Source organism: Agelaius phoeniceus, chromosome 16 (genome assembly GCF_051311805.1).
Source record: "Agelaius phoeniceus isolate bAgePho1 chromosome 16, bAgePho1.hap1, whole genome shotgun sequence".
NCBI classification, from domain to species: domain Eukaryota; kingdom Metazoa; phylum Chordata; class Aves; order Passeriformes; family Icteridae; genus Agelaius; species Agelaius phoeniceus.
In genome coordinates this window covers 5,822,152-5,848,694 of record NC_135280.1, presented here as the reverse complement: position 1 = coordinate 5,848,694, position 26,543 = coordinate 5,822,152, and the positions used below count along the sequence as shown (strand labels likewise).

At 41.8% G+C, this 26,543-nt stretch overlaps 1 protein-coding gene across 2 annotated transcripts in view; it reads right to left on the bottom strand.

Moving 5' to 3' along the window:
• Positions 1-26,543, bottom strand: part of PRKAR1B (protein kinase cAMP-dependent type I regulatory subunit beta) — a 93,260-nt gene that overhangs the window by 18,278 nt on the left and 48,439 nt on the right. For both annotated transcript variants that reach the window (XM_054643680.2, XM_054643681.2), the window contains exons 5-9: positions 22,353-22,414; positions 21,573-21,619; positions 13,596-13,754; positions 4,846-4,906; positions 1,276-1,397 (exon numbers count right to left, since the gene is read on the bottom strand). In XM_054643680.2, coding sequence (XP_054499655.1) covers positions 1,276-1,397; positions 4,846-4,906; positions 13,596-13,754; positions 21,573-21,619; positions 22,353-22,414 — 451 coding nt within the window. The remainder of the gene's footprint in view (positions 1-1,275; positions 1,398-4,845; positions 4,907-13,595; positions 13,755-21,572; positions 21,620-22,352; positions 22,415-26,543) is intronic.

Genomic DNA, 26,543 nt, shown 5'->3' with positions numbered 1-26,543 from the left:
TTTTGATGGGACACTGCTTGTCAGATGTTTAAAGTTCCTGAATTGTCTCCCTGTTTGATAGACAGATGCAGTTACTTGCACTGACAATTTTGTGAGCATTGTAGAGAAACTATGTTCATAAATAAAATACATATTTCCAACACTCAAGAGGAAGGAAGGATGGAATTTTAAATGTCAGATATTGATTATGAACCAAATTCTGGCTGTTTTGTATAGAGGCACCTGTCCAAAAAATCCACAGATAAAGAGCAAGCAAAGCAAAGCCTGCATACAGCTGGATCCCAAGGCTGCACCATGACCAGCCTCTTACACCCCTCTGACCCAAGTTCTCCCACACTGAGGGGATCCAGTTCCCTCCCAGTTCCCTCCCAGTTCCTGTGCCACCCCTGGAACTCATTGCTGGTCATGTAACACCTGGCCAGGTGTGTGCACTGGAGCTGTCACCACAGCCATATGTTGGTTATTTGGTTGGTTTATTTTATTATATTGCCTATATGTTGGCTACTTCTGCTCTGTATATTTGCATAGGAACACTCATAATCCATAGACAATCATATCCTAATGCTCTCCTGTTATTCAGTCTGAGTCTCTCTAATTCCTCTTTATAGCTTGTTATATCACAAGTGCCTTGGTATTTGTGTGAGATACCAGGGATCCAAATATTTATGTCAGAGAGGGGGGGAAACCCCGTCAGCATCTGTTTGCAGAAGTGAGATGGTGGAACTGAAGTGTCAGATAATCTCCCAAAAAGATGTCAGCATTTTCAGCTGCCTGACAGATCTGTCTGCCTCTGTCAGAGTAAACAAAAAGATGGCTCAGCCATTAGGACTGAGTTTAAGGAAAAACAAAGAACAAATTATCTGTTTTCTGATCAGGTCTCCTGCTCCAGTTTTCAGATGTCCATTTGTGATATTCCCTGTAAGCCCCTTTGGGAACAGCAATCAATGCACTCTGTGGCTGACCAGCCCTGCTGAAGTCCCAGAAATTTGGAACTAGAAGAGTCTCCCACAGTAAACAAAACCTTCAAACACTAAGGACACCAGACACACCTCAAAATTACTGTGCATTTTCAGTTTACTGGAAAGGAGATTGTCTCACTTAAGACAATTCCATGGAACTGGTCTCTGAATTCATTTGAATTTTGAGTAGGTCTCCTGGTTTAAGTGGAGTTAGATTTATGCTGAAGTAAGAGATTGAACTGAACCCAAATGTCTTTAATACAAAACCTTGATCTTTACCAGGAAATGACAGAGCTTATCAGGTTGCCAATCTTACCTCTGTAATAATGAAGAAGTCATCACCAGGCTCTCCCTGCACAACAATTTTTTCTCCATCTTCAAACTGGACAGGTTCCAGTGCATCAGCCACCGTCAGCCGCTCCCATTTGTCCAGGGACTCTAAAATATTGAAGATCATAAAGCTATATTATAAAAACACTCCAACTTTGGCTGAAGATTCATATCTAAACTGACAGCTCTGCCGTGCCTGGTTCTGTTATAAAAGAAACATTTCTTTCATCCAGGCACTTTGCACGAACCTCCAGTTGGGAAACATGAATGTATTTATTCATTGTGTCTTAGCCATCAGTAATCACCCAGATAGCAATCTGAAAAGTTGGACAGGAGAAGCTGGCTCTGGCTCCTCACTCCTGAGATCTGATCCGTGCTGCCCTGGCACTGCCACAGCCTGGAGCAGCTGAGGAGCTGCCTGGAGATTTGGGAGCTCCCCAGATTCCCTCAGCACATCCCACGTCAGGTGTCAGGACAGGTCCTGCAGTGTTTTCATCAGAGCTGCTCCCAGTTCCTGCTGGGCTCTGGGTGGGTGATGCAGAGTGTCCATCTCAAGGATGGTGAGACCACCACAGCCAGTGGCCAGACCCCGGTGGCACGAGCAGCAGGAGGCCAGAGGCATCCAGGTTTATGGGTGTTTGAAATGGCAGCTCTTCTTCATTTGCCAGCAGGATGGCCTGCAAAGTGTTTTCCTTTTCATTCCCCCTCTTAAAGGAGAAAAGTTATAAAACTTAAAAAAAACTTCTGTAATTAAAAATGATGGGTCTGGTTTAGGATTCACAGAGCAAAAGCAGCCTGTGATGGGGGTCCTCATCACCCACCTGCACCTGCCCCAATCCCCACCATGGCAAGGGACAGCCTGCACAGGGCACATCCAGGGCTGCTCAGTGTCCCAGTGCCCTCCCCTGCCTTGGCTGAGGGGTGGATTCCACCTGTCCTGCCCTCAGGGAGGAGGTGCCACCTGTGTCTCTCTCTACACACATTTGCATGAGAATTCCAGAGAGTGAATCGTACTTGAACTTTTGTACTTTGATCAGATTTGACTGAAAAATTACAGGTTTAAGAGTTATTAAAAGCAACAGATAATATGATGATTTAACCTTCACTGCCTCAAAAAGCTGGGCTGAAATTCATGTCCCAGAGCTCTGCTGATTCCTACTTACTATGAATTATTGAGCTAATGTATGTCAAGATACAGTTTCTGACACCAGGATTAGACGTGTGCCATTCCATCAGGCTCTGGTTTCCCAATTTTTTTTCAAAATATTGCTCAGAAGAATTGTGTGAGGGAGTTCCTTCAAGTTAAAATGCCTTTAGGCTGAGCTCAAAAGGACTCCCTGAGCCTGGTAACAAAACCACACCAAAGTGCTCAAAGCACCAAAGGTAAGTTTGGGGTTGACTGACACAGCTTCATGTTTTTATGCCACTTTCTTGTTGCTGCTTGGGAAATTAATTGTTTCTAACATTTTCCCCACCTAAAGCACTTTCCTGGTGTGTTTGTGACCTTTGCTGCAGAAGAACTAACGTCAAAGACCAAGCCCATATTGTCAATGCACCATTCAAAAACTGCTCTGTTTGATTAAAAATAAGCATAAAACTCTTTCATATAGACTAGAGAAGACTTTTTCTTTTCTTTTTTTTTTTTTTTAAAGAACTCAGTAATTAACAATGAAAAGAAAGAGCCTCTTGAAACTTCTTCTTCAGTTGGCTTTATGAAAAATTCAAAGCTAATTCTAGCTCTAGTCACGAAGTGTCTCTCTTTTGTCTAAGGGAACTGTTCCACTACAAATACATTGGTTAATAAATCTTGCAAACAGAGCATTATATATATCTATATTATATATAGAATATTCTACAAGTTTTAGTTGCAGAATTGATCAAATAAATTAGACCACATGCAATTATTTTGTAATGCCTGAATTGTACACATCAATTCACGACTTTATATTTAATTAAACTCCAGAAGAAAAATTTCAAAGTATCACTTCTTTCATAAGCAACTACTGATAATCTAAAAAAAATCCTTAGATTTAAAAAAAATGTGACTCTTGCAATTATACAGCTAATTACAGACACTGGACAGACCTTGGAAAAAAGAAACATAAGAAGAAGGTGGAGGTTTTTCCACCAGGAAATCACTGAGTTCTGACCACAGCAAGGGATAAAGTGAAGTTGACTTTTCAGTGCTGTTTTGAGATTTCTAAAATATCTTCCTGCTTTGCAGGTGTCATCTACTTTTTAGACATGTCAAAGACATCCTTACACATTTCACCTAAATTTCCATGTTCCTGCAATGATGTGTTATTTTGTTCACTGCTTTTCTGCACTTAAAAAAAGTTCAAATCTTAAAATCCTTCCTCTTTTTTTGAACCAAGATTCAAAGCCACACTACAAATTAGGCTCTAATTACAATGCAAACCACAATCAAGGAATGTGTTTAAGGAAGCACATCTCTGAATAACCTTTCTACTCTGAAATTGTTTTGAGATGTCTCATTGTTGTAATTGCTCCTCATTAGTGCAGGTGCACAGATTCTTTTTTTCTTTAAATACTCATTGTAATTTGGTATAATTTGTGCTCTTAATTTAGGAAGATTTAAATTAAGCATTAAAGAAGGATTTTAAATGATGAAAACTTCATTAATAAGCGAGCAACATACTTGGCCTCACTTTAAGCATAGAAATATAATTGAAAATCTCATGGATAGCACCTCTCAGAAGTTCAAGTATACTCTCACTGAGACACTCTCATATTTCAGGTACCTCAGCTTGAATGGTGAGTTAATATCATAAACAAAGAAAACCAGAAAAATTTTAAGTAGAAATAGAAATACTTCAATTATATAGCAAATAAATCCTGAACTGTTTTTTTCCAAACAGCCCCAGCAAAAACATGATGTTTCTCCTACAGAATCAACAACTCATTGTACTGTCTAACACTGTCCTTCTTATTAGAGGCTTTTGTTCTCCTAATGGTGATTGATTGGTCAGGCATTATGGGTTTGTTGTTTTTCCTACTGAAGGCCATCAAGAACATGTCCAAATTTCGTGGCTATCACATTAATCAAAGGGAAACAAAATCCAAGGACAAGAAGCTAAACAGATGTTTTAAGAATGTGAGACAGGGGCTGTAAAATGCACAGAAGAAAAAAGATCAGTCCAGTTTGATTTGTAAGGTTGGTTTGTTTAGTGCACACAAGCACCTCATTCTTGCAGGAAAAAGCTTCTCACCTGGGAGGATGTAACTGGACTTTATGAGAAATTCATTTCTCTGCACTGCTTTCTGCTCTATCCACATGATCTTTACTCAGCAGCAGCTACTGAAAGTACCAGTGTGTGCCTGCTCCACCTTTAGTGCTCCAAACACATGGGCAGTGCACAGGAAAGAACGAGAAAAACAAAAAGGGCCCTTTACACTTTCACTCCTTCAGAAACAACACAATATGAGACCTTCTGCCTGAGCACTGCTCCTTTCATCGTGCCATCAAAGATCAAAATTCATCCTGCCAGCGTGAATAACAGAGAAACCAACAGCCAAGTTCCAAAGGGCAACTGACCCAAAATGGAGACCTTGCTCAGGAACTCTTCGTACATCTTCCGCTTCCTCAGAGTGCTGCCCTGTTATTACAGGAGAGAGAAAAAGAAGGCAGAACATTACACAAAAGTATTTTTGTGATTTCTTCCTACAGCTGCTCCTTTTTTTTTTTCTCCCCCTCCCTTTCCAAATCTTAAGCATAGCCAGTGTAAACAGCCTCAGGCAAACGTTTCCCCATAAAATGTCTGGGCAAGTTGTATTGCTGATAAGCAAAGACAGAAGGACTCAAATTCAATCCTGCTGTAATTTCACTGACTTCACTGGTGTTACTGGACACTGCAGATGAATTGTACCCATTTACAGGCATTCTTTTTAAAGCCTGAACTTCATCAATTAACCGCTTAGCTAATTCAATATATATCTTGTCGCCAATGAGGCTTGTTGTAATTACAATGTAGAATAAAACTTAAAATATCCCCCTTGTAGATCCCATCCTTTTAGCTTAAGAACTCTTTATTGTCAAATGTTTATCTGTAAACTTGGTTAGTATTCTGTACAGTGTTGTATCTATTGTTATGCTGAGCAATCCATTCATATTATCATTTTAACAAGATTTAAGCATTTGGGAGCAGACAATCCATCAATGTACGTGCAGCCACCAGCACAGTCATTCCCATTCTACTAAGATTTTGTTGTGTGATAAATTTCTAAGACACCTTCTCCTTACATGGTGTTTGATCAGCAAGACAGAAACCACAGCCAGCTGCTCCAGCATGCTTTTTTGAAGGTGATTCATGTTGGAATAATTATGATGAAATTTTACCAATACAAAAACAAAAATAATGAATGGATCCTTATTTCCTTTTGCAGTGACATGAATGTCTTGTAAAGAAATTCTTCCCAGGTACCAAAGAGGAACTCTAGGACCTGCCTTGTCCAGTGCAGTTGGTTCCACACTGGTGACACCCCAAGTCCCTCCTGCCTGGGCAGATTTCCTGGGGATGTCAAAGGCTGCCTGGTGCCTCCTACTCAAACCTACAAGGCACAACACAAGGATGATACATTGATCCTCTCAAGAAAAGGAAAACAAAGATGCCATTTATTCATAGACTGGGCAGAGAGGATGGAAGCAAATGTCAGTGTCTGCCATAGAAAAAGTCACTTCTCTATTTCTCCTCCTCCTCCGAGCAACCACATGTGGGTGCTGGGAATAGAGAAGGGGAAAGGAGAGTAACATTTTGCCCTCCTGTGTGAAAGCATCCAGAAGTGTTTTGGGTATGAAAATGGGAATAGCTGATGTATTCAAGAATTAAATATCATCCCTCTTCCTACAAGTGCTGTGCAGGTGGGGCTGCAACAACCCCCAAAGCACCACAAATCCTTCCAGCAGCATCAACGGGCTTCGGCTCCAACTAGGAGCTGCCAGGTGCTCTCCTCTGGAGACATCTCCCATTTGTGCCCCTCTCCTGGGGTCACCCCTGCCCCCAAAGAGCCCCAGCAGGAGCTGCCACTGTTCCCAGGTAGCTGTGGATCAGCAGCAGCAGCAGCCGCAGCTCCCGAGGCTCCCCTGCGCACCCCGGCCGTAACTCGGGGCTGGTGCTGACAGTTCTGCTCAGCGATAGCATCGCTCACCCTGCTCTGACCCCTCTGTCTGACTGACTTGGTGCTCAACCTCGGGGGGCCCCGGCAGCATTTGAAGTGCCAGAAAGAAAAAAAGTGGAGAACTTCAAACACAGGAGGCTCTGCAAGCCACGCCGGCTTCTGACAGCTTGCTGGGAGACAAAGAATGGAAAACTGGACACTGAGCAGTTGTTGCTTTCCTCCCTGCAATCGAGTGGAAATGAGAGCAGCAAAATTGACAGCTGTGGAAAACCAGATTGGTGGTTTAGTTTGATGGGCTGGGACACCCAGGGACAGATGTGGAAAATGCTTTTTAAATGACTTGCGGACGCAGATGAATTTTAAGAAGCAGTAATCAGCAGCCATAAGTGATGCCCGACCACGGCTTTGAATATTTAGAGATGCAGACAAGAACCAGGAAGGTGGGAATTGCAGCCATCCCACCTGGCCCAGACAGAAAGAACCCACCACTTCCTACAGGAACACAGGTGGGCTATGCCTTGGTTAAACCAAGCCAGGGCAGCAGTAGGGAATCCACAGCAAAGACAAGTGCAAGAGCAAAACTGAAGTGGAAATGGTTAATTAAATGTGCTGTTACAATTATTTGTATTGTCACACTATCTAGAACCCCTCTTAATGCACAGCTACACTGCCTTAAATATCCCTTGTCAGAATGATCCCACAGGGGTGAGGGAGAACACGGGAAGAGCTGGTGACTGGGGCTTGGGGCTGCTTTTGTCAGCACATGCACTGAACCCCAAGGTGACCCAGCTGATGGCTCCTGACTCATCCTCCATCCCTCCCTCCCTCTCTCCTCAAGGAGACAAACAGCAGCCCATGGGGTGGTAGAGCTTCATCTCAGGGTGCCCAGGCAGGCTCCAGGTAACAGGAGCTTTCTCTGCTTTTTCAGAGCATCTGAGGCTGGATCCAGGTTGACACAACCAAATCCCAAATTCAGTTCCAGGTAGGAGAGGCCTGGCTCACCCTTATGCACTTTGTCTTTATTTGAGTGTATTTTCCTGCTCCAGCTCTCACAAGCAGAGTGAGGGGAAGGATTTGGAGAGATCAGTACTGAAGTGCAAGCTAAAAACAACCCAGCAGTGGAATTACAGCCAACCAACCATGTGTTTATTTCCTTTGGTATTAACCATCTTTTCTCCCATGAAACAGAGGGAGAACATAGAATCATAGGATCACAGAATGGCTTGGGTTGGAAGGAATCTTAAAGATCATCTTTAGTTCCTTCCAACCTACTTTGGCCAGCCTGATATTCCTCTCTTGTCCCCTCCTAGGCATATGTCACCTCTGACTTCTGATATCCTTTTTACACTTGTTTTCTTTAGTTGCTTTACCCAAATTGCTGAGGCCAGGGCTATGAACAGCATCACAATCTCCTCTCCTACCCTTCAGGTGCCCTCTGCAGAAGAACCTGTGCATTCCCTGGCACATGTGCTGGGTCTGTCCTCCTGCAATATTTTCATGGAGCTCCTAGAAGCAGCAGCAATTAAGACAGTACCAACATTTACAGAATATGAGATGCTGAAAGTTCACCAGAGCAGGAAAATAACAAAAAGGGACCTGGAGACATTAGAAATGGGGCGAGAAAATAATAGTATGGGTATCTATTTGGAAAATATAATTAATAAAAATAATCCAGAGGAGAGATGTTTGACATACAGAAGACCTGCAAGTTGTAAAGCTGAAAGAGATTCACAGACAGGAGGTGAGACCTGCATCAGACTGCAACAAGAACACAGCCAAGGCTATTTTGGTCTGCACAGGCAAAGATATCATCCAGGAATGAAGTTTAGAGGCTCCATCTCCGTGGCTCAGATGTGACGGCGCCTGGTGTGCCACATTCTGTCTCAGTACCTCTCCTCCAGAAATGTGCTCCCAAATCCAACAGAGCTTGAAGAAATGCTAAAACACTCAGGGAGAGCTGATAAGGAAGGAGCAAAACAAATCCAGCCTGTATTTGTTGGCTCAGCACTGGGATCATAGGTATGTCGTCCTCATAGCTAGCATGCACTGTGGCAGGAGTTTTAAGTAGACAGTGATAATTATCTACAGATATATGACAGAAAGAGAGGGCAATTCAGTACAGCAGAACTTGACATAACTCAAAGTAATGGGAGAAAATCGAGAAAATCTAATTTAAGATCAATATCAAAAAAGTTTTCCAATGAAGGAATTATTCTCTCGCAGAAAAGTTTCCCAAGGGAAGCAGTAGAAATCTTACAGCTCAAGCCAGATAAAAACAATAGTAAATGTACATGAATAATTCTGCACTGGCAAGGTTCTTGATGGCATGTTTTAAAAAGTCTTTATTAATTCTGCTTTTTTCTATCCTATTAATAACTTATTTCAATAGTTGCTGCTTCTCCCTCTCCCCCTTCTCCTTTGTTCACTTTCTCCCTGGCTCTGAGCTGTCAGGCACAAGCTCATCTCCTCAAAGGCAGTGGCTCCCATTAACTACAAAGCCTTGTTAATATTCTAAGCTGCAGTGCTCCTCCCTGAGACAGTCCCAAGGAGAAACAAGATCACTCCCATTCGCCAAATCCACACAGAAAAGGCCTCAAAGCCATTTTTAGGACCATTTAATGTTGCAAGCCCTAGGCTTAGCTTAAGCAATACACAGGCTGGGGAAAATGAATGCCCCAGAGACTGTAACAGGTCCTTGAGTTCCTATTCAGCATCTGTTTCATCTCATTTCCAACTGCCTTTTCCCTGTTTTCTTCCATTTTTTCTTCTCATTCCTCCAGTCCAACCTTTCTTTGTCCCTCCAGCACTCTTTGTGTCTTGTTTCCAATTCATTTTTTTTTCAGGTGGAGCTGATTGAGTCCTTCCTGGAAATCCCCACCTTCAGTAAGAAGCCAAACAAATGTCTACGGAGAGGCAAAGCATGACTCAAGTTTCAGACAAAGAGTTATCCTGGCAGGAGGCACCAGAATGGACTTCAGGACTGCACAGCCCCATTTAATCCCTGGTTAAGCTGTTCCTGAATGATGCTTTGGAGCATAAAAGAAAGAGCCCCTGTGCATTCTGGCCATGGACACCAAGCAGCCCACACGGTCCTGGTGCTCTATGCCACAGATGTCAGGTGGATTGCAGCCCTTGGAGTTGCTTTATGCTTTGGCCACCACACAACCTACATTTTATGGCAACCCAAAATCCTCCTAACTTTATTTTATCTCAGCTGAAAAAAACCCTGCTTGTTAAAGAATTTGTTCTTGGGTTCAAAGCTGTAAAAAGGCAGCAGAAGAAACCCAAAATAGCATAAATAAAATTAAGTATAACATTAGGAACTGACTATCCGTGATTTGTCACAACTTACAAACCAATGTTATAACTCACTTTCTGTGAGCAGTTTGCCAAATAGGCCAAATGCATGGAATCCTACACAGCTCCACTCTCAGAGCCAGGTACCTTGGACCATGGAAACTGGAGGGCAGTTAAATTATCCTGGATCAAGTCCTCCTAAAGAAGAAATTGCAAGAAATTAATACTTCAAATTTTCTCAGTCTGGGAACTGAATTGTCTAGGGGATCAATCTGATGTTGGGATAGAGACATTTGCTTCTCTGGTATTTGTGGTATTTGCTATATTTAGAATACAAATATTGTACTACCCTGGGATGTTCCCCATTCCGTGATGCTCTCGAATCCAAATTGCAAAGAAGAGGGCAGCAACTGAATTCCATGAGAAGTCTATGGCAGAAAAAATCCTTTGCTGTCTCCCAGAAGAATGTAAGTAAATAAATGTTGAATATGTACACAAGTGTGTGTGTCTGTGCCCGTGTGCACACACACAGAGAACATATACATAAAAGAATTTGCAAGAGAGTGAAAAGTATGTAACCCAGCAGAGATGATTCTATGAAATAAGTGGAACACACAGAAGGACAGATAATTTGTGAGTGCACCACAGAGGGAATGTGTTGAAGTGGGGGTTTTTTTACCCCATGTAATACAATGAATTTCATGGTGTAATACTTTGCCAAGGACTGCAGTTTCACTGCACTTTCTGACAAAAAGACCTATCCCAACATTTACAATCATCACAGCTGCTAAAACAAACTTGAATGTGACCTTCAAGCCATCAAAGGTACCTAAGCTGAGACATGAAATATAAAGAAATGTATCTGTTTCAACAAACTTCCTCAGGGACAGGCTAAATAATAAATGGATGACAAGTGTAACAAAAAGCCAGCAGGAACCTTCTGCATCAGGCTTTGTCCATCCATAAAAAGGAAACCCCAAACTGCAAACCTCCTGAGATACATTTTATTCATATCATAAACCAGTCAGGATCAATGAGACACGTAAGTGGGGAAAATGGCACTAAGCAGAAATAAAACCAAGAAATTATTAAATGCAAAGCAAAGGACCAAAATAGAGCCTGCAAGGAGAAATGAGGTGGAGAGTCAAGTGTCTCATGACAGGATAAAATCTTTTTGGCAAGTGTGGATCTGAAGGCATGATTTGCAAATAAATATTTACAACTTGAATAAAATTTCAACACTTGACTGAGAAAACACGAGGCTGGTCATGGCAGGGAAGGAATGCAGACAAGAGAAATAACTATCTGGGGTTATGGAGGGGCTTTATCTGACCACAGCAAAAATCTTTGGCAGAAAATGGTCATTTGTTCCTTGGACAAAAGGATTTGAAACCAGAAAATAAGGAAAGAGAAACCCACTTGCTCCCAAATTTTGGAACCATCTTAAATGATACACTTCAAAAGGTACCCTTAGCATTACTACTCCTTATTTAAAGGCAGAAGTATTTATACATTCAAAATATCCAGTTAGAGGCTAAATGGCAGAAAACCATGTATTTGGGAGTTGAGAGGCAGCCACTACTACCCTTGAACTGAGCACAGCAAAAGCAGCCCCATAATGGTGGAGTCAGCTCCAAGCATGAGATGCAGCCACTGAAACGTGATGTAATTAATTCTTAGGCTTGAGGAAATGTGCAGAGAGCCACTGGACCTGCCCTCACACGACTGCACAAAGTCTCATTTCACCTACAGCAACAAAGTTATGCACCCTGCACCTACAAATAAATGGGAAGGCGAGAGGATTCATTCAGTGTGGATGGGTAAATTGCATTCACCATGGGCTGCATTTAAAATTGGACATTTTCTACACCTGCAGCAAATCATTTGCCAAGAAATATCTCCTATCTCAGTATTAATAATGCTGTCTGGGTGTCTAACACAGTGCAACATAACATCAATTTTTACGGGGCACAACTGTGAAAAAAACACAAGAAGCAAGACAGGGAGAGAAATATATCCATGTTAATCAAAAGGTTTCATTGACTGCAGAAACTGAGCTTGCTAGCTAAGGTACAGCAGGCACTGGTCCAGAGAACACGTAAATTAATTGGAAAAGCACTTAGCACCACTAGAATCAAACAGAAGTACAACCATAATATTCAGCTTGTATGTACGACCAAACTAGCATTAAAAACACAGTCTTTCCCACTTGGGACTTTAAATCCTTTTAGCAAAGTCCTGTCTCTGCATCAAATATTCATCCTCTGAAGTGTGCTATCAGGTGATAATGGACACATGACCAACCTTGACAGCTCACAGGGCTGGCTGATTTTAGGCACCTCTAGTTCCATCAACACCAGCCCTGAAATCACCTCCAGGCTGCAAAGCCTGTGAACCTGTCCCTTCAATTCCTTACACAAGCTCACAGGCAGCTGCAGAAAGCTCTGCTTAAAGAGCCAAGGAATATGTGCCTTGTCCTGACATTTATTTCCCTCCTACATTCCTTCACTTTTGAATTTTGGATTCTTCCTTGTAGCTTGCAGGTTCATCACCCAAAACCCCTCCACTGCACCCTTGTAGAACATGGGACAAATAAGCTGTGTGTGCCTCTTACATCTCTTTAGAAATTCTCCTGCTCTGAGTTTTAGAAGTACCTCTGCCTGCTTGCCTGCACTGGGAACCTTTCAAAACTATTCATGGTGCTTACCCACAAGAGAGAAGACAAAACACTTTTCATAATTGTTCCTCAATTTGTCTTGGGGCCATCAGGCTGAATATTTTGGGGTAGAATAAATTTCCATCAGCTATACTCTCCTAAATGCCAGTGTGATGTTTGTTTATGTGACACTGAACTCAGCCCATGAAATCGGGAGTGAAAACCAGCAGTGCTCATGCAGACACCCAACAGCCATCACACAGGGTAAACAAAGATCACTTTTACCCTGCTGCTTAAGAATTAATCATTTAAGGGTAAAATCTACTCAGTTCCTTTGCTGGCTTTTCTGTTTTCTGTAACACCCACTGGAAATACAGATGATCTCAAAATTGTTAGTCTGAGAGCACAATGTCATTTCCTTCGGATCAGAATGGAAGAATGCAGCTTTGAGAGGCAACTCCTATTGAGAAATAAGCTTTACACAGAGCAATGTCTGTTAATTATCAAAAAGAAAGGAATATTTTATGGAGAAGGAAGATATGCACATGGACATTGGAAACAAACTCATAAAAAAGTTATGACTTTGCTGAAGTTAATTATCTGTCAAAGTTTCCATTATAAACTCACCACTGAAGAACCAACAGCAAATCCATGAGCTAGCACACGCCCCAGGTGCCACAAAGGTCTGCAGAGCTTTGCTGCAGGGATGAGGGAGTTTGAAAGGAGCAGAGCAATGAATCATTAGCAGCTACAGACCCAAGGTATGTGTGGCTGGGTGCTGGCTAACAAAGATGGAGGGCACAGTCCAAGCAAGACTTTTTATTATTTTAGTGGAGCTGGATTTACTTTCTATCACCTGCCTTGAGGAATGTAATACAAGATCAGACAAAGACTTCACAGGCAAGGGGTGCTGCTGAGAGATATTTCCAGGCTCACGATAAGGAGAGGATTTGCATAGCTTTGGTGGGTAACAGAGGCCTCCTGAGGTTTTCATTCACAGAACAGTTATGCATAATGTTTCTCAATTGCATTTCTGACTCAGCTCCTTTCTGCTGAATCCTGTCCCCTTTTCTTTCAGCTCACTTCATTCAGCTACTCGGTGATTTTGCCACGTCCGCTCTCTTTCACGTGGAAGCACCAGAGCACTCTGAACACAGAGCTGCAAAAGAAAGTACAAAATACCCACTCCCCAAGGAAGCCCTTCCCCATGAGCTCACCATCAAGATGCGTCTGTAGCTGTCTCTGTCGATGCCCCAGAGCTTCAGGTCTGTCTTGGCCTTGACGGTGGCAGCCCGGGGGGTTCCGTAGATCAGCGCCAGCTCCCCGAAGCTGCCTCCTTCCCCAATGCTGGTCACCCACTCCCCGTTGACATAAACCTACCACAGCACAAGACAAAAGAATCAAAAGCAGGGTTGGAGTTCTCCTCCTCACTGCCTAAAAGGCTGTTAGCAATTTCCTTTCTAATTGTCAATGTTGGGGACACAGAAGGAAAAACAAGAGCGTGACGCTTCCGACAGTTGGTCCCCAAAGAGGGGAACAACCTGCTCTGTGGACAGAATTTCAAGTTGTCTTGCTTCAGTACAATGACTTTATTTACTCTCTGGGTTTTCAGCTCCCATGGTTAGCTGGCATCATGTTTTCCCCCTTGTGTTCAAGGCTCAGGCAGTCAGCAAGCAGAACTGTCACAACTTTGGCTTTTTATTAACACTGTCAGTCTTGAAAGGAAGGAGGTTTGTTGATATGTGTAATGAGGATTACTGAAATGTGCCACAGCCATGAAATGAAAAACAGTCAAAGCAAGGAAATATCTTTTGAAAAGGAACTTTTTTTTTCTTTTCTTCCCTAAGCCTAGTGCCTCCAAAACCCATTTAAATGTAACTATACAGATCTCCCTTAGTGAAGATGACTAAGGGCTTTGGACTTGAGAAGCTCTAAGCAGAATGACCCTTTAACAGCAGCTCTAGAGAACTCAGGAAGCAGAATTTGACCCACATCCTATTTAGGTACTATATCCTCTTGGAACAGGGTATGGATTGATACCACTATTGCTATATTTGTCCTGGATGATGTTTAATTTAAGAATTCCTGCACTTGAGTGCTATGTGACATCTTTCCTAGAGGAAGAGGACTCATGCAAGTGTTTTCTGCTGGGCAGCTTTTTCCTTACTATTTACTCATGAACAATGCTGCTCATGAGCCAAAAGAGTGCATGCAAAGGCTGCTGTGGGCTCTGCATTCTGCAGCTTGCTATAAACTACACAATAAACCCTTTCAATTCTGGCACTGTGCCTGTGAGTTTGGAGGGGAGGGCAGGAAAGACTGGGTGCATTTACTCAGAATATATCCCAACCCAACCTGCTACAGACCAGTGACAGCCAAAACCAACCAGTATTAATTTCATTTGCTTGGAAGTTCTGTGAAGAAAAACAATATGAGAAAAAAGAGGCAGGTATTCTCATCTTAAGCAGAAAAGCATTGCAGAGGCAAAGACCATAACCTGACATCAATTAGTGAGTAATAAACCAGCAGTTTTTAAAAAATGAATTAATTAGAGGTGTGGAAATCAACCAGTATTAATTTCATTTGCTTGTAAGTTCTGTAAAGAAAAATAATATAAAAAGAGGCAGATATTCTCATCTTAAGCAGAAAAGTTTTGCAGAGGCAAAGACCATAACCTGACACCAATTAGTGAGTAATAAACTAGCAGTTTTTAAAAAATGCATGAATTAGAGCTGTGCTCAAGCTGGGCATGAGAAAAGATGGTGACCAAAATAAATGAACTGGGGTCAAAACTCAACAATGTCAGTATTAATTTTAATTCCATCTTCGTTTTATGATGAAAAGGCATAATACAAAATACAGCTGGAATCAATCCCCATTTATCTTCACAATATTCAATTAAGATCTGCTCCAGCTCCTACTGAGGCCAGTGAAATGCTGCTTCAGTGGGAGATGGATGAGGCCACGAAGCAGTTCAGAGGATCAAGAGACCTCTTGGGCATCAGCTGAAAAGGAGCAGCTCAACTCCAGGCAATGTGGTGGCTCCTGGTGCTCCTGGAACACCTGAGGATCAAGGGGCTAAAAAATAAAGGGTAAAAATAATCCCAAACAGGCAGGTGGTTGCAGACTGCCAAGAAAAAGCTGAAGCCACAAAAGCTAAAGCTTCATTTCATCACCATGACAGGATGAATGTCACCCAGGAGAATATCACACAAGAGAACAGCAACAGCCTTCCCTTTCAAACTTTCACACTCACCGCAGAAAGAAAATCTCACAGAACATTGAATCTACTTTTGATTCTCCTCATGATGAGAAAAATGAAAGCAAAAAAAGAACTTTTAAAAAAGCCAGGCAAACCCAAGCAGTTTCCTGGTGAAACGAGCGGGTAATTCTGTGGTTTCCTTTTTTTTTTTTTTTGTGAGACAAGCAGGAGAAATGGATGAATAAAATGAGGATTCTGAAAGGCTTGTAACATAGTGAGAATGTATGAACATTTCTAAACTCTACTGGTTCATTGCAAAATTGCCCAGATGCATATTTGACTGCAGGGACACCCTCCTTCTGTGGGAATTTCACTGGATGGGGTCACTGGGTTTGCTACACTACAGTAATCCATGTGTTCTCAGGAAAGTCTCAGGGATGGTGGGGAAAATCTAAATTCCAATGGGTTTTGGATGACATCCTGAGTGTCAGCTGACATGGTACCCTTGACTCTTTTTCAGCACACCAAAAATACATGTGTATGTGTAGAGTACATGCTCTTCTGAACAACACAGATTTTGTTACTGCAGAAGGGTCTGAATTATAAGCAGGAATATAAACTTATTCCAACACATATTTTTTAAGCAACATGGTGACATTTCTTGCTAAAGCAGTGTGCAGGATGTGACTGCAGCCCAGAGAGGGGAATTACGCTGGTAGAACTCAAGGCTGAGCAAGTGAAGGATGGACATTAAATGTTGCATTAAATGTTATTGTTATTTAGAAAGGCTGCTACTGAACTGCTCTAAAACTCCTTTAATTTTGCTGTCCTGCTTGACAAGACTGTACAAAACATGTTTGACATCTCGCCTTAAACAGTTTATGCAAATGGTCATTCCTCCACCCTAAGGGTGTCAGGTTTAAAGTGCTCTGAGGTGAGACCAAATCACTGATCTGACAGTCATTGGGCCCAGCACTCACTGTCCCAATGAAATGTCATTTCAAATATCAGTCTCTGAACAAGAAAACACTTTGAGAATAAGTTGTTTTCTAGAAGCAAAACCATTGGACGTCATTCTCTGCAAAGGCCCAAGTCAACACTCAACTTCTGTGTTTGTGATGAAGTTAAAGTGCATTGATGGCACACTTCAAAGCCATCCTGCCCTTTAACAGAGTTCAGCTGCACTATAAATCCCTTCAAAATAGATTTTTTAAAAAGGAGTGGAAAGGAAAGAAGTTCTGTTTGTAAGGTGTGGGAAGCAGAGCTATTTTAGGCTCAGAACAGCTTATGAAAGTCGATTTTATATGGCAGCAGCTCAGATGATCTCCCTATTTATCCTAAAAAAATGCTGGGCTGAGGTTTTGGCTGAGCCAGTTTTAGGCATTTGTGAACTCTCACCAAAGTGGAGAGTACATAAATGAATTATTTCTTATTGTCACTTGACCTGCCAGTCACAGACCCATAAGACCTGGAACTTTCTTTCCAGGAGGAAAAGTGGAAGTGCAGATGCCCAGATATGACCAAGCCATCAGGACCATCTACTTTTCACAGAGCAAAAGTACTTTATTTCTACAATATATTTCTACTTTGTTTCTATTGGTTGCATCATCTAATCTGAACACTGCAGTTTCTGGGGCCTTGAGAATCACACAATTTGGTTCATTTAATTATATTTTCAGGAGGCAAATGGGCTGTGATATCCCTGGGCACCAACTGTGGGAGAATTTGCAGAGTCATACAATATTCAGTGCCACAGGAATTAATCTGGGCCTCCCTCACCTTCATGTTCTTTCTCTGGAGATGCAAAGGGAACCTTGTCATGAGCATTTTACCTCAAAGGAACGATAGGAACATCTACCTCTGAGCTTCACTGGAATGAATTTATCTTTCCTTTAATTTTGTATTGCTGATTTCAAGTTAACTTCTAGCATTTTTTAATTTTTTTTTTTGTGCTGCCACTTTGTGATCTGTGTGGACGATCTAATTTGTTCCAGTCATGGTAATTCTTGTCTTAAATCCTCTCCCTTGTATCTGTTTGTAATAATTTGTGCTTTGTGTCTTGTCAAGCCTTACTATTTGTCCTCTAAAAATGAAGATGGGTTTTATTTATTCTTGGAAAAATGAACAAGCCTTAAACATGAAGGGTATTTTTATGTGGGTAGATTTCTCAAAGACAGCATTTTATTTCTAAGTTTGAATTTGAACATATGAACTTGGAGACTGCCTTAAGAATCCTTAAAAGTTCAAGTTGAAAAACTCCAAACTTTAAAATGTTCTGCTTCAAATTTCAAAAGGCAACCTTCCAATATTGGAAAAATCATTGATGATGAAAAAAATTAAACTAGGCAATCTATGGAATCTAACCATTGCATACAATTAGTTTTAAAATCCAACAGTATTCTCACATAAAACACTGGGTAATTTTCATCTTTGTATACACAAATTAGAAAGTTTGTATATACAAATAAGGGCTTCAGGAAGATTTGACCTACAATCAAGAAATAATTTTATCTGTGGTCCACAGTATTCATGCATAGCTTCACATAGAGATTTATACAGTAAATACAGAGATTTATACAGTAAATACAGAAATAAAGAAAAAAACACTGAAAAGTTTTTTCATTTTGATTTTCACCATGCTACAGCTTGGCTGCTGTTGTCTTACAAGAAGAAAACCTGAGAATGCCTGTAGAGAAAGTTGCTGTGACATTAAATAGAATAGGAAGTTGCTGGGTCTAAAAAAAAAATACATCTGTTTGAAAAGGGCAGTGTATGGCACTTTTTAAAGTAAAAAAATGTGAGGTTGTGAGATTAAAATAACAAACAGGAAGTCACTTTATACTTAGAAATATGGATTAGAGATTTTTGCAAGTCATATTTTAGCAGGTACTTTCAACATCTTTACTGGAAACTGTAATTTAAGTTCTGCCAGCTCCTTTTTGGCACACGTTCCCACTTGTCTGAGCAGGAAAGCTTCCAGTAGACAAGTGACCTCTAAGACTTCAAAGTTTGTGCCACCATCTGCCTCGTGTGCCCTGTACCCATCTGCAGGGACAGTCATGAGATGAAATTCTCCTCAACCCTCGTGTGCTAAGGAGGAAAACTGTGAAAACACAATAATGCCAGCTTTGGTGAAAGTGTACCTGGTTTGTAGGATACAGTAGAAGAGAGGAAAACCCAACGTTTTCCAAGCCTACCTCTTCCTCATTATAAAATCCTTCTTTTACCTATGAAAATTTGTGCCCTTCCCTTGGCCCCCAGAAGAAAATGTACAGATATTTTATTCTGGGTTAATGGGGCTTGTTTATGCTCTAAGAAAATGTAAGAGTCGAGAATGAAGTGCTATTATATTAAAAAAATATTTTATGGTGCTTCTAATTTGACTCAGATTATTTTGTAAGGGAAAATTTTAGAAAGTTCTTACTTAGTCTGTGGGGTGCCTGTGCCAAAACTCGAACAAAAATTACTTTTACATGCTGCAGCTTTTTAAACTCAAAACACCACACATTGATTTTGTTATTCTCACTTTGTTGGTGGTTTCTGTTTGGTTTTGGTTGCTTGGTTGATAGATTTTATTGGGCTTTTTTTTCCGTTTTGTCATGACTTTCTTCCATGTGTAGGGATTTAATGATGACACTTGCAACCTCCTTTATGTCTGTGCATGGAAAATCTGGGTGCCCATCAGTCACGATGATTCCAGAGTATATTTCTCCTTGAATCCACCACTCCTGGTATTCCTGCCACTCCCAAGCAGATCAGGGAAAGGCAGCAGAGACCCTGGCCAGGGGTTAAAGCCTCTGTGCACGTGCCAACACCAGCTGAACCAGGCAGAAAATGGCTCGAGGCTCTAAGTCTCAGGGTCAATTGTCTCCACTCCAAGTCACTTTTCTTTCTTGGAGAAGCATGGAAGCACGCCAAAAAAGTATCTGGCAAGGCTTAAATGAACAGCAGCTCTCTTACTAGTGGCCTGGGGTTTCCTCAGACAGCGAGGATTTCTGCAGTTCTGCCCAGAGAGTGGCAGAACTCTTCTGGGGAGCACCAAGTAGAGAGTGATGGTGCCTGCCCGGGGGCTCTGGGAGCTGCTGCCCTGCACAGGAGCAGCTCAGCCTGCCCTGGTGCCCTGGAACAGCCCCTGCTCTCAGGGGGAAGCTGGGATCCCCTCCCTGCAGCTTCCCAGGCAAGGCAGGGAACTTCCAGCCTGTGGCTCCTGCCTTGCACAGCACCTTGCACAGGAATCCAGGGGGTGTTTGAAGTTTTAGGAAAAGCTTAGGAAGGAGAAAGAACCAAGCTGAGCAGATGGGGAGCAGTGGGAAGGTTCATCAGGAGGCTCCTTGGGGAGTGCTGAGGTGAGAGCTGGTCACAGCAGAGTTTGGCACAGATGGTCAGGGGCTGCACTGCTCTCTGGACAAGCACAATCCAAATTACATATTTAGGTCTTGTTAGGAAGTATTTGTCCCACAGGTGATGTCTGTACCTGTCTCTGGTAAATGTCAGGATGACATTGTGGTGGATATGTCCATTTTAATCTGTCCTAGCAGCTATAGGGGAGTAGGGAATGATAATCCTCATGAAATAATCCTTATAATGCTCATGAAATCAAAGTTGCAATCTACTCAGTGAAACCCTTCCTTGTCACTGTTCTTTAAGAGCAGTATGTGCATATAAAATATTAACTCTTTGCAATATTAACTCTTTTACAATTAATTGCAAGGGTTTTGCAAACTGTTTTCTGATGCCATTCAGCCCCTCACTATCCCTGAGCTGAACACTGAAGAAAGCTTTCCTGAAGGTGTTGAGAGAGGACAAATGATTTTTAAAGAGGATTAATCTATAACTCCAACATGTGCATTTGCGTGTTTGCGGGTCTGGTTCAAAGCCAGTGAACTCATTTAGCTCCCTATCGGTCCCAAGCCAATTATTTTAAAACTAAATTTTAACGCTGTTCTATAAATATTGCCCTTTTATTTTCTGGCCCTGTGGATGTGGCAGTGTTTGCTGTTGAGAGGGCTGTCTGATAGGAACAGTGAGTCAGACGGATTTCCTGAGGAGCAACTTCCAGAGGCAGAGGCAGCATGTGAGGTTTCTCAATTCCCAACAATACCAATTAGATGGTCTCCTGACACAAACAGAGCGCTAAAAGAAAATAACTTTCACTAAAATAACTCTGTGCCTCCTGCCTGGATTTAAAATAAATCACCTTCTTCTTTAAATATGCCAAACCAAACTCATGTGGGCATCTGACGAGTAAAGTTGCTAATGAGAAAGTCTGTCCTACCCAGCTACTGTGGATACATGCTTGCAGCAAAACTGCAAAAGGGTGAGTTTCATACAGGAGAGAAATGATAGGAGGTGAATAATTTATGATTTGGAAGGCAGGTTCAGAAAGAAGCTTCTTTTCAAAGACTTGCTGATTAAACCACTGCATACTCCTGTAAACATTTTGTGGTCTAACAGATCACTTTACACTCATAATAATCCTTGCTTTATTAATATGCTGCATTGTTCTTATATTTGGACCTAATTTTAAAAGCAAATTAAGGTTTCTAAGATGAAACTCACTGCCTGAGGCTGTATCTCAATTTCTGGAAAAAAAAAACAAAACAAAAACAAACAACACATGAGCTAAGCTAACTGATTAAAGAAAATATTTTCATTATGAACCCTCAGGTGCATTCCAGCATGGTGGCCTGCTCTGCCAAACACTGCACACCTCCAGGTGTGGTTAGGGCTCTGAAGATAATGTCATTTGCTTGGTTTTGATTTCCTGCTTGGAATGGACAAATAAGCTAGGATGTAACACATGCCAAATTTAAAACTATGAACAAATAACTTAACACAACAAAAGCAAAGTAATGAAACCAATCCTGTGAAATCTAGTTGAAGAAGAAAGGAGACAGACCCACAGCACGTGGCTGGCTCAAGCTCTCTGCCAAAGCACACAATTTTATTCTGCAGCTTCAAAATAAATATTATACTGCAAGAGCATACTTACATCCACCTCGCCCTGGTCAATCACATAGAAGTTGTCTCCCTCATCACCTGGAAGCAAAATACAAAAGGTGATTGTTTCCTGAGGACTGCCAAGCTATTCAATAACTTCCTGTCCCTGTATTTAATCCTGTACATATTTGCACAGGTTTGAACACCAGATTACTTAGAGAGAGATTAATTTTCTGAAACATCTTTGTTTGTTTGCCTTCATAAATCAAAGTATCCCTATGATTTCTTGCTATTAATACCTTTCAATTGCGTTAATTTATCTCTTTTGATTGATTCAGTACTTCATTCAGGATAAACACTCAAGAGGTTTTAATATAGCCTGAGGGTAATGAAGTCCTCCCTGATGTGCTGCAGGCATGCAGGTAAGTTGCCAAGTGTGATAGCTCTGATGCAGCACAATGAGGTGTTGAATATTCCCAACAACCATAAAAATATTTTTCCATCTCTAATTACTCTCAGCTTGCCTGTGCCACCCTTATGCATCCTGAGCTGGGGTTTACTTCCTGACTATCTTCAGTTAAGGAATGAACATTTTAATTGGAAGTGCTGTTTATCTACATTCAACTGTAGCACTTTGAAACCCTGGAGATCCACCAGAGTGGGGTTCTCTGCATGTGTAGCAAGAGTCTTGAATCCATGAACTTATCATATAGCTGCACACTTGGAGGCCTTTGGAATATGGTTAATCTTCCCATTTAGCAAAGAGGGTGCATTCTCAAATGGAGAGATGTGAATTAAAGGACTCTAGCAAACAAATGACAGGAAGAATTACCCTGTTGTATGACTGTTTCTCCTGCGATGTGTGTGACAGGGAACATGGCATCGAATATGTCACTGGAAAAAGAAAAGAAACACTTATTAATAAATCAGACCTATTTCTTATCTTGCCAGTAGACCTACCTTCATTGTTTATTTAGCCTTTGTTAACAGATTTTGCAGAAAAAGGAAAGGAAAACATTAGCTATAACTGGAAAGTAAACCCTTGCTCGGCAAGAAATCAAAATAACTTGTTAGGCACAAGCTGTGGTTTAAAACTGAGACTTTGACTTGGTGTGTGCTGTTTTGAAAGAACTCCTGAAATAAATGGAGAAAGGCACCTCTCAGAGCAGTGCACAAACTGGCCAGCCTGAGAACTGTGTTGTCTAAGCAGAGAGATTTCAGATTTTCAGCTGTGATGGGTTTGTGGCCCAGCAGTGACTGCCAGATGCCCAAACGGGAGCTCTCCTCTTCTGAACATCTGGCCTTGCATTCACAAGCAAAACCTGTTCCACAGTGCAGAGCACATTTGGAAAGGTAGTTGGCTCTAAATTAATGTAGCATAAGAGCTGGCAGGAGATTGCACTCGCAGTGCAGAAGGGGCCAAACTCTGAAAATCTCAGCGAGTTACTGGTGAGAAGGAATCCAAGCGATGCTGCAGAAAGAGGGAAGCTGCAGAAGAGCCTCGTGCTCATTAATCACAGCTGAATTACACACAATTACACACCTTTCCACGTCTCCAGCTCGCTGTCACATCGCCTTAAAAGGCCAGGAAGAGCAGTGGGGATGGGAACACACCCTGCACCAACACTTCGGGCAACGTGCCCAAAGCCAGTCCTTTGTTTATTGAGGGAGACAGCAGGCTCTGTGGAGCCAGGGCTTCCTTTCCCCACATCAGATTTTGGGGAACTTATTTTCAGAAACGTGAACCACACTGAGACGGGCGCTCCCCACCTCTCCTCCCCTTCCTATGCATCAGCCTCAAGGGCTAAAGGAAATAGCTCCCCAACAAAAACAAAAGGCAGCAAGAGGGGATTGTTAACTGCTCTATTCCCTGGTCTGGCCTAGAATGGCCCATCCAGGGACCACTGACGACAGTGGAGAGATGAAACACTTCAGTCTGGAGTGCAGAAAGGACCTCACACACACAGCTACACAAACAGGCAAGAAACCCAAGATCTTCACCAAAACAGGCAGAAGATCAGCCACCAAATCCATAAACCTATGCTACATTTCAATGCCTTATATGGGAAATGCATATTGTAAAATCCCATTATTAGCTGATTTCCTGTTCAGCTGTTCCAGACTTTATTCAGGCTCAGTTCTAGGAAATGTTTCACTCCTAAGTTCAAATTGCTCATGTCTTTCCTCTTCATCAGCCTGAACGTTTTTGGTCAGGATCACAGCTCTGCGTCAGCACCACTTCCAGCAGGAGAACTGGGAGATTTCAAACCAGGCACCTCCTGCAGCACCTGCAGGGGATGCTCAGCCCATGGCCCATATACAACAAAATTATATATTTTACTCCTGTTGTTTTCATCAAGTCCAAGCACAAGAGACTTAAATCCATGAACTTATCATATAGCTGCACACTTGGAGGCCTTTGGAATATGGTTAATCTTCCCATTAAGCAAAGAGGGTGAAATCTCAAAGGGAGAGATATGAATTAAAGGACTCTAGCAAACACACAGCAGGCCATGTTCTCTGCTGCTCACAATCATGCAGAGCCCATGGATTCCAGTCTCTGTGCTTTTCCTACTCACATTCAGGAAACAACTCCACCACAGATGCAAAGCCTGCTCTGAGGCATCCAGGAGAAAGTTCTTCCTCACCTCATTCTGAGCACCAGTGCAAAGACCTACAACAAATTATTTTGAAAAGTCTACGGATCTTATTCTTAAATCTACGAAGCTCATTTTTGTGATCTTACTTAGGTTCAGCATTTCTCCACTTCAAGGGATTTCTCTGCTGGCAGGAGCCATCTGCCTGGTACAGGCAGATTCCTGGAGCTGGTCCCTGTGCCAATGCTCCAGCTGGAACTGGGAGCTGAGGTTCCAGCGGGATGGAGAAACAGCCACACAGGTGGGTGCCAAACTGGAACAGCCCCAAGGGACTTTGTGTCCATGATTGAAGTCCAGTTGTTCTTCAGCAGCTCTGGGACTGGGAATTCAGCGTGACAGAGCCTCATCTGCCTGCCTCTGGTTTCACCTTGGCTGTGCTGGGGCTCCTCACTGAGCTCTGGGAAAAGCTCTGCAGCCTGCAGAACATTTACTGAGGAAAAGGCACTCTGTGAGACAGAAAGTCTCCAATGTGATACAGCCAAAAATAGGTACAACACAGTGAATATCAATAACCAAACCAAAATGTGCTGTTTGAGCAAACTTGGAAACTTCTCCTTTTCTTTAATAGAAATACAGAGGAAATAACTACCCGCAGTTTCACCCTTTCATCCTTGTGTTAATCCTCTATTTTATTTATAACTTAACAATTGACTGTACAAACAGCGCCCAATAAATTATGTATAGCACTGCACCCTTCTCCAAAATGTTCCACATTTTATTTCTACATCACCTTTTAATTTTATCAGAAAAAAAACCTCTCTAAAACTCACAGACCAAAACTTTCAGCTGCCAGTGTAATGAACCCAAAGTCTATTAGCAGCAACAGCAGATTTACCCCAATACTCTGTTGTGTAGCAGAATATCAGTGTAAATATTCTAGTGTCCCATATATGATGGGGTGAAATCTTTATCTTAATTCATTTAAGTCTTAATCTTATTAGGCCAAGACTTGGATTTTTGAAGAGACCTTTGAAGGACATGCCATCAAAAATTATTCTGAAGTACAATGAACACAGAGACATGGGAGGCACCCAAAGTTATGGTGATGTTGATTTACAACTCCAAAGTGAATCCAGGGCATGTCTTTGATATAAATGTAAGCAATCAGTAATATCACAACTGTCACTGAAAACACACCACCATGTTCCTTTTCTGCTGGAGAATTAATGGTCTTAATTGATATGGTTTGGCCAAGATCTCTCACAGTGATTAATGAGTTGAAGTGTTTCTGCTTTTGGATGCTCAATTTGAGATTCATTAAACACCCTCAGATCTCCAATGATATGGATCAGCAGGCAGCCCCAAAGTTTCTTAGCCAAGAACTGGGTCTTGCAGAATGGCACCAAAGAAAACCACCCTTCTGGAAATTATCACCTCCCAAAGCACCAAATGCTTAAGATCCCTGCAGGAAATCTGGCTTTTGAATCAGTTCAGACAAAGTGTAGAATGGGTTTATAAGTTTTTATTGCCTCTATCTTCAGTGTCTGAAATAAACAGAAAAATGTCACATGCATCAATATACCAAAATACTTCAAAAATTTGAAGTATTTGTTCCTGAACCAAGCCAAAATCTGAAACTGAAAAAAACCAGACCTATTTTCCATCCCCCCAATAAAGGTCTGATGCTGGCATATTTAGTTCAAGCCATGTGTTCCTGGGCCTGTACTATGTAGAGAAAACAAGCTTTAAATACTGAATAAGTTGAGTAAGTGGTGCTTGCTAAAGGCATAAACAATACAGCCAAGGCCAAAAATATGGTCTGTTGTTTTTCCCCGTACCACGCACTTGTTTATAAGACATCCAAAATCATTCTCTGGCCATTACAGCAAAAAACAGCCCTTACAAACACAGTGCTGCAACCATCCCACCACCGAGCTGAGACTCTATCTACAGCTCTGCTAAAGTAGGTGTATTTCTAGTGTTTGAAGGTTTTTTAAATAATTATGGCCAAGCACATGCAAACACATTCCTAACAACAAATTTCATTTTTTTTCAAGCAGAAGCAGGTTTTATTCCAGCACAAACAGAAAGCCAGAAAATCAGTAGTTAAGTCTCCAAACGTTGAACTACCATGATTTCATCTTCTGTCTGAGCTGCAGCACCAAGAACACAACAGCCTCTGTCTCCTGCCCCTGCATTGTTGACACTGACCGTGCTGGCAATGCTGTGTGCTCAACTGATATGGAAATGGTTTGATTTTCTGCCAGGATTTTTATGATTGTGCTGTAAATGAGAACTGCTCAGAGGGATTTCTTTATTTTGTTGACCACATATCGTTTGCCCTCTTTCCAGATGACTTATTCAGGTGGCAGATGAAGAAAATAGGGCACCAGTTCTGGTATTTGAGCTGTTGTTTAGGGAGAGAG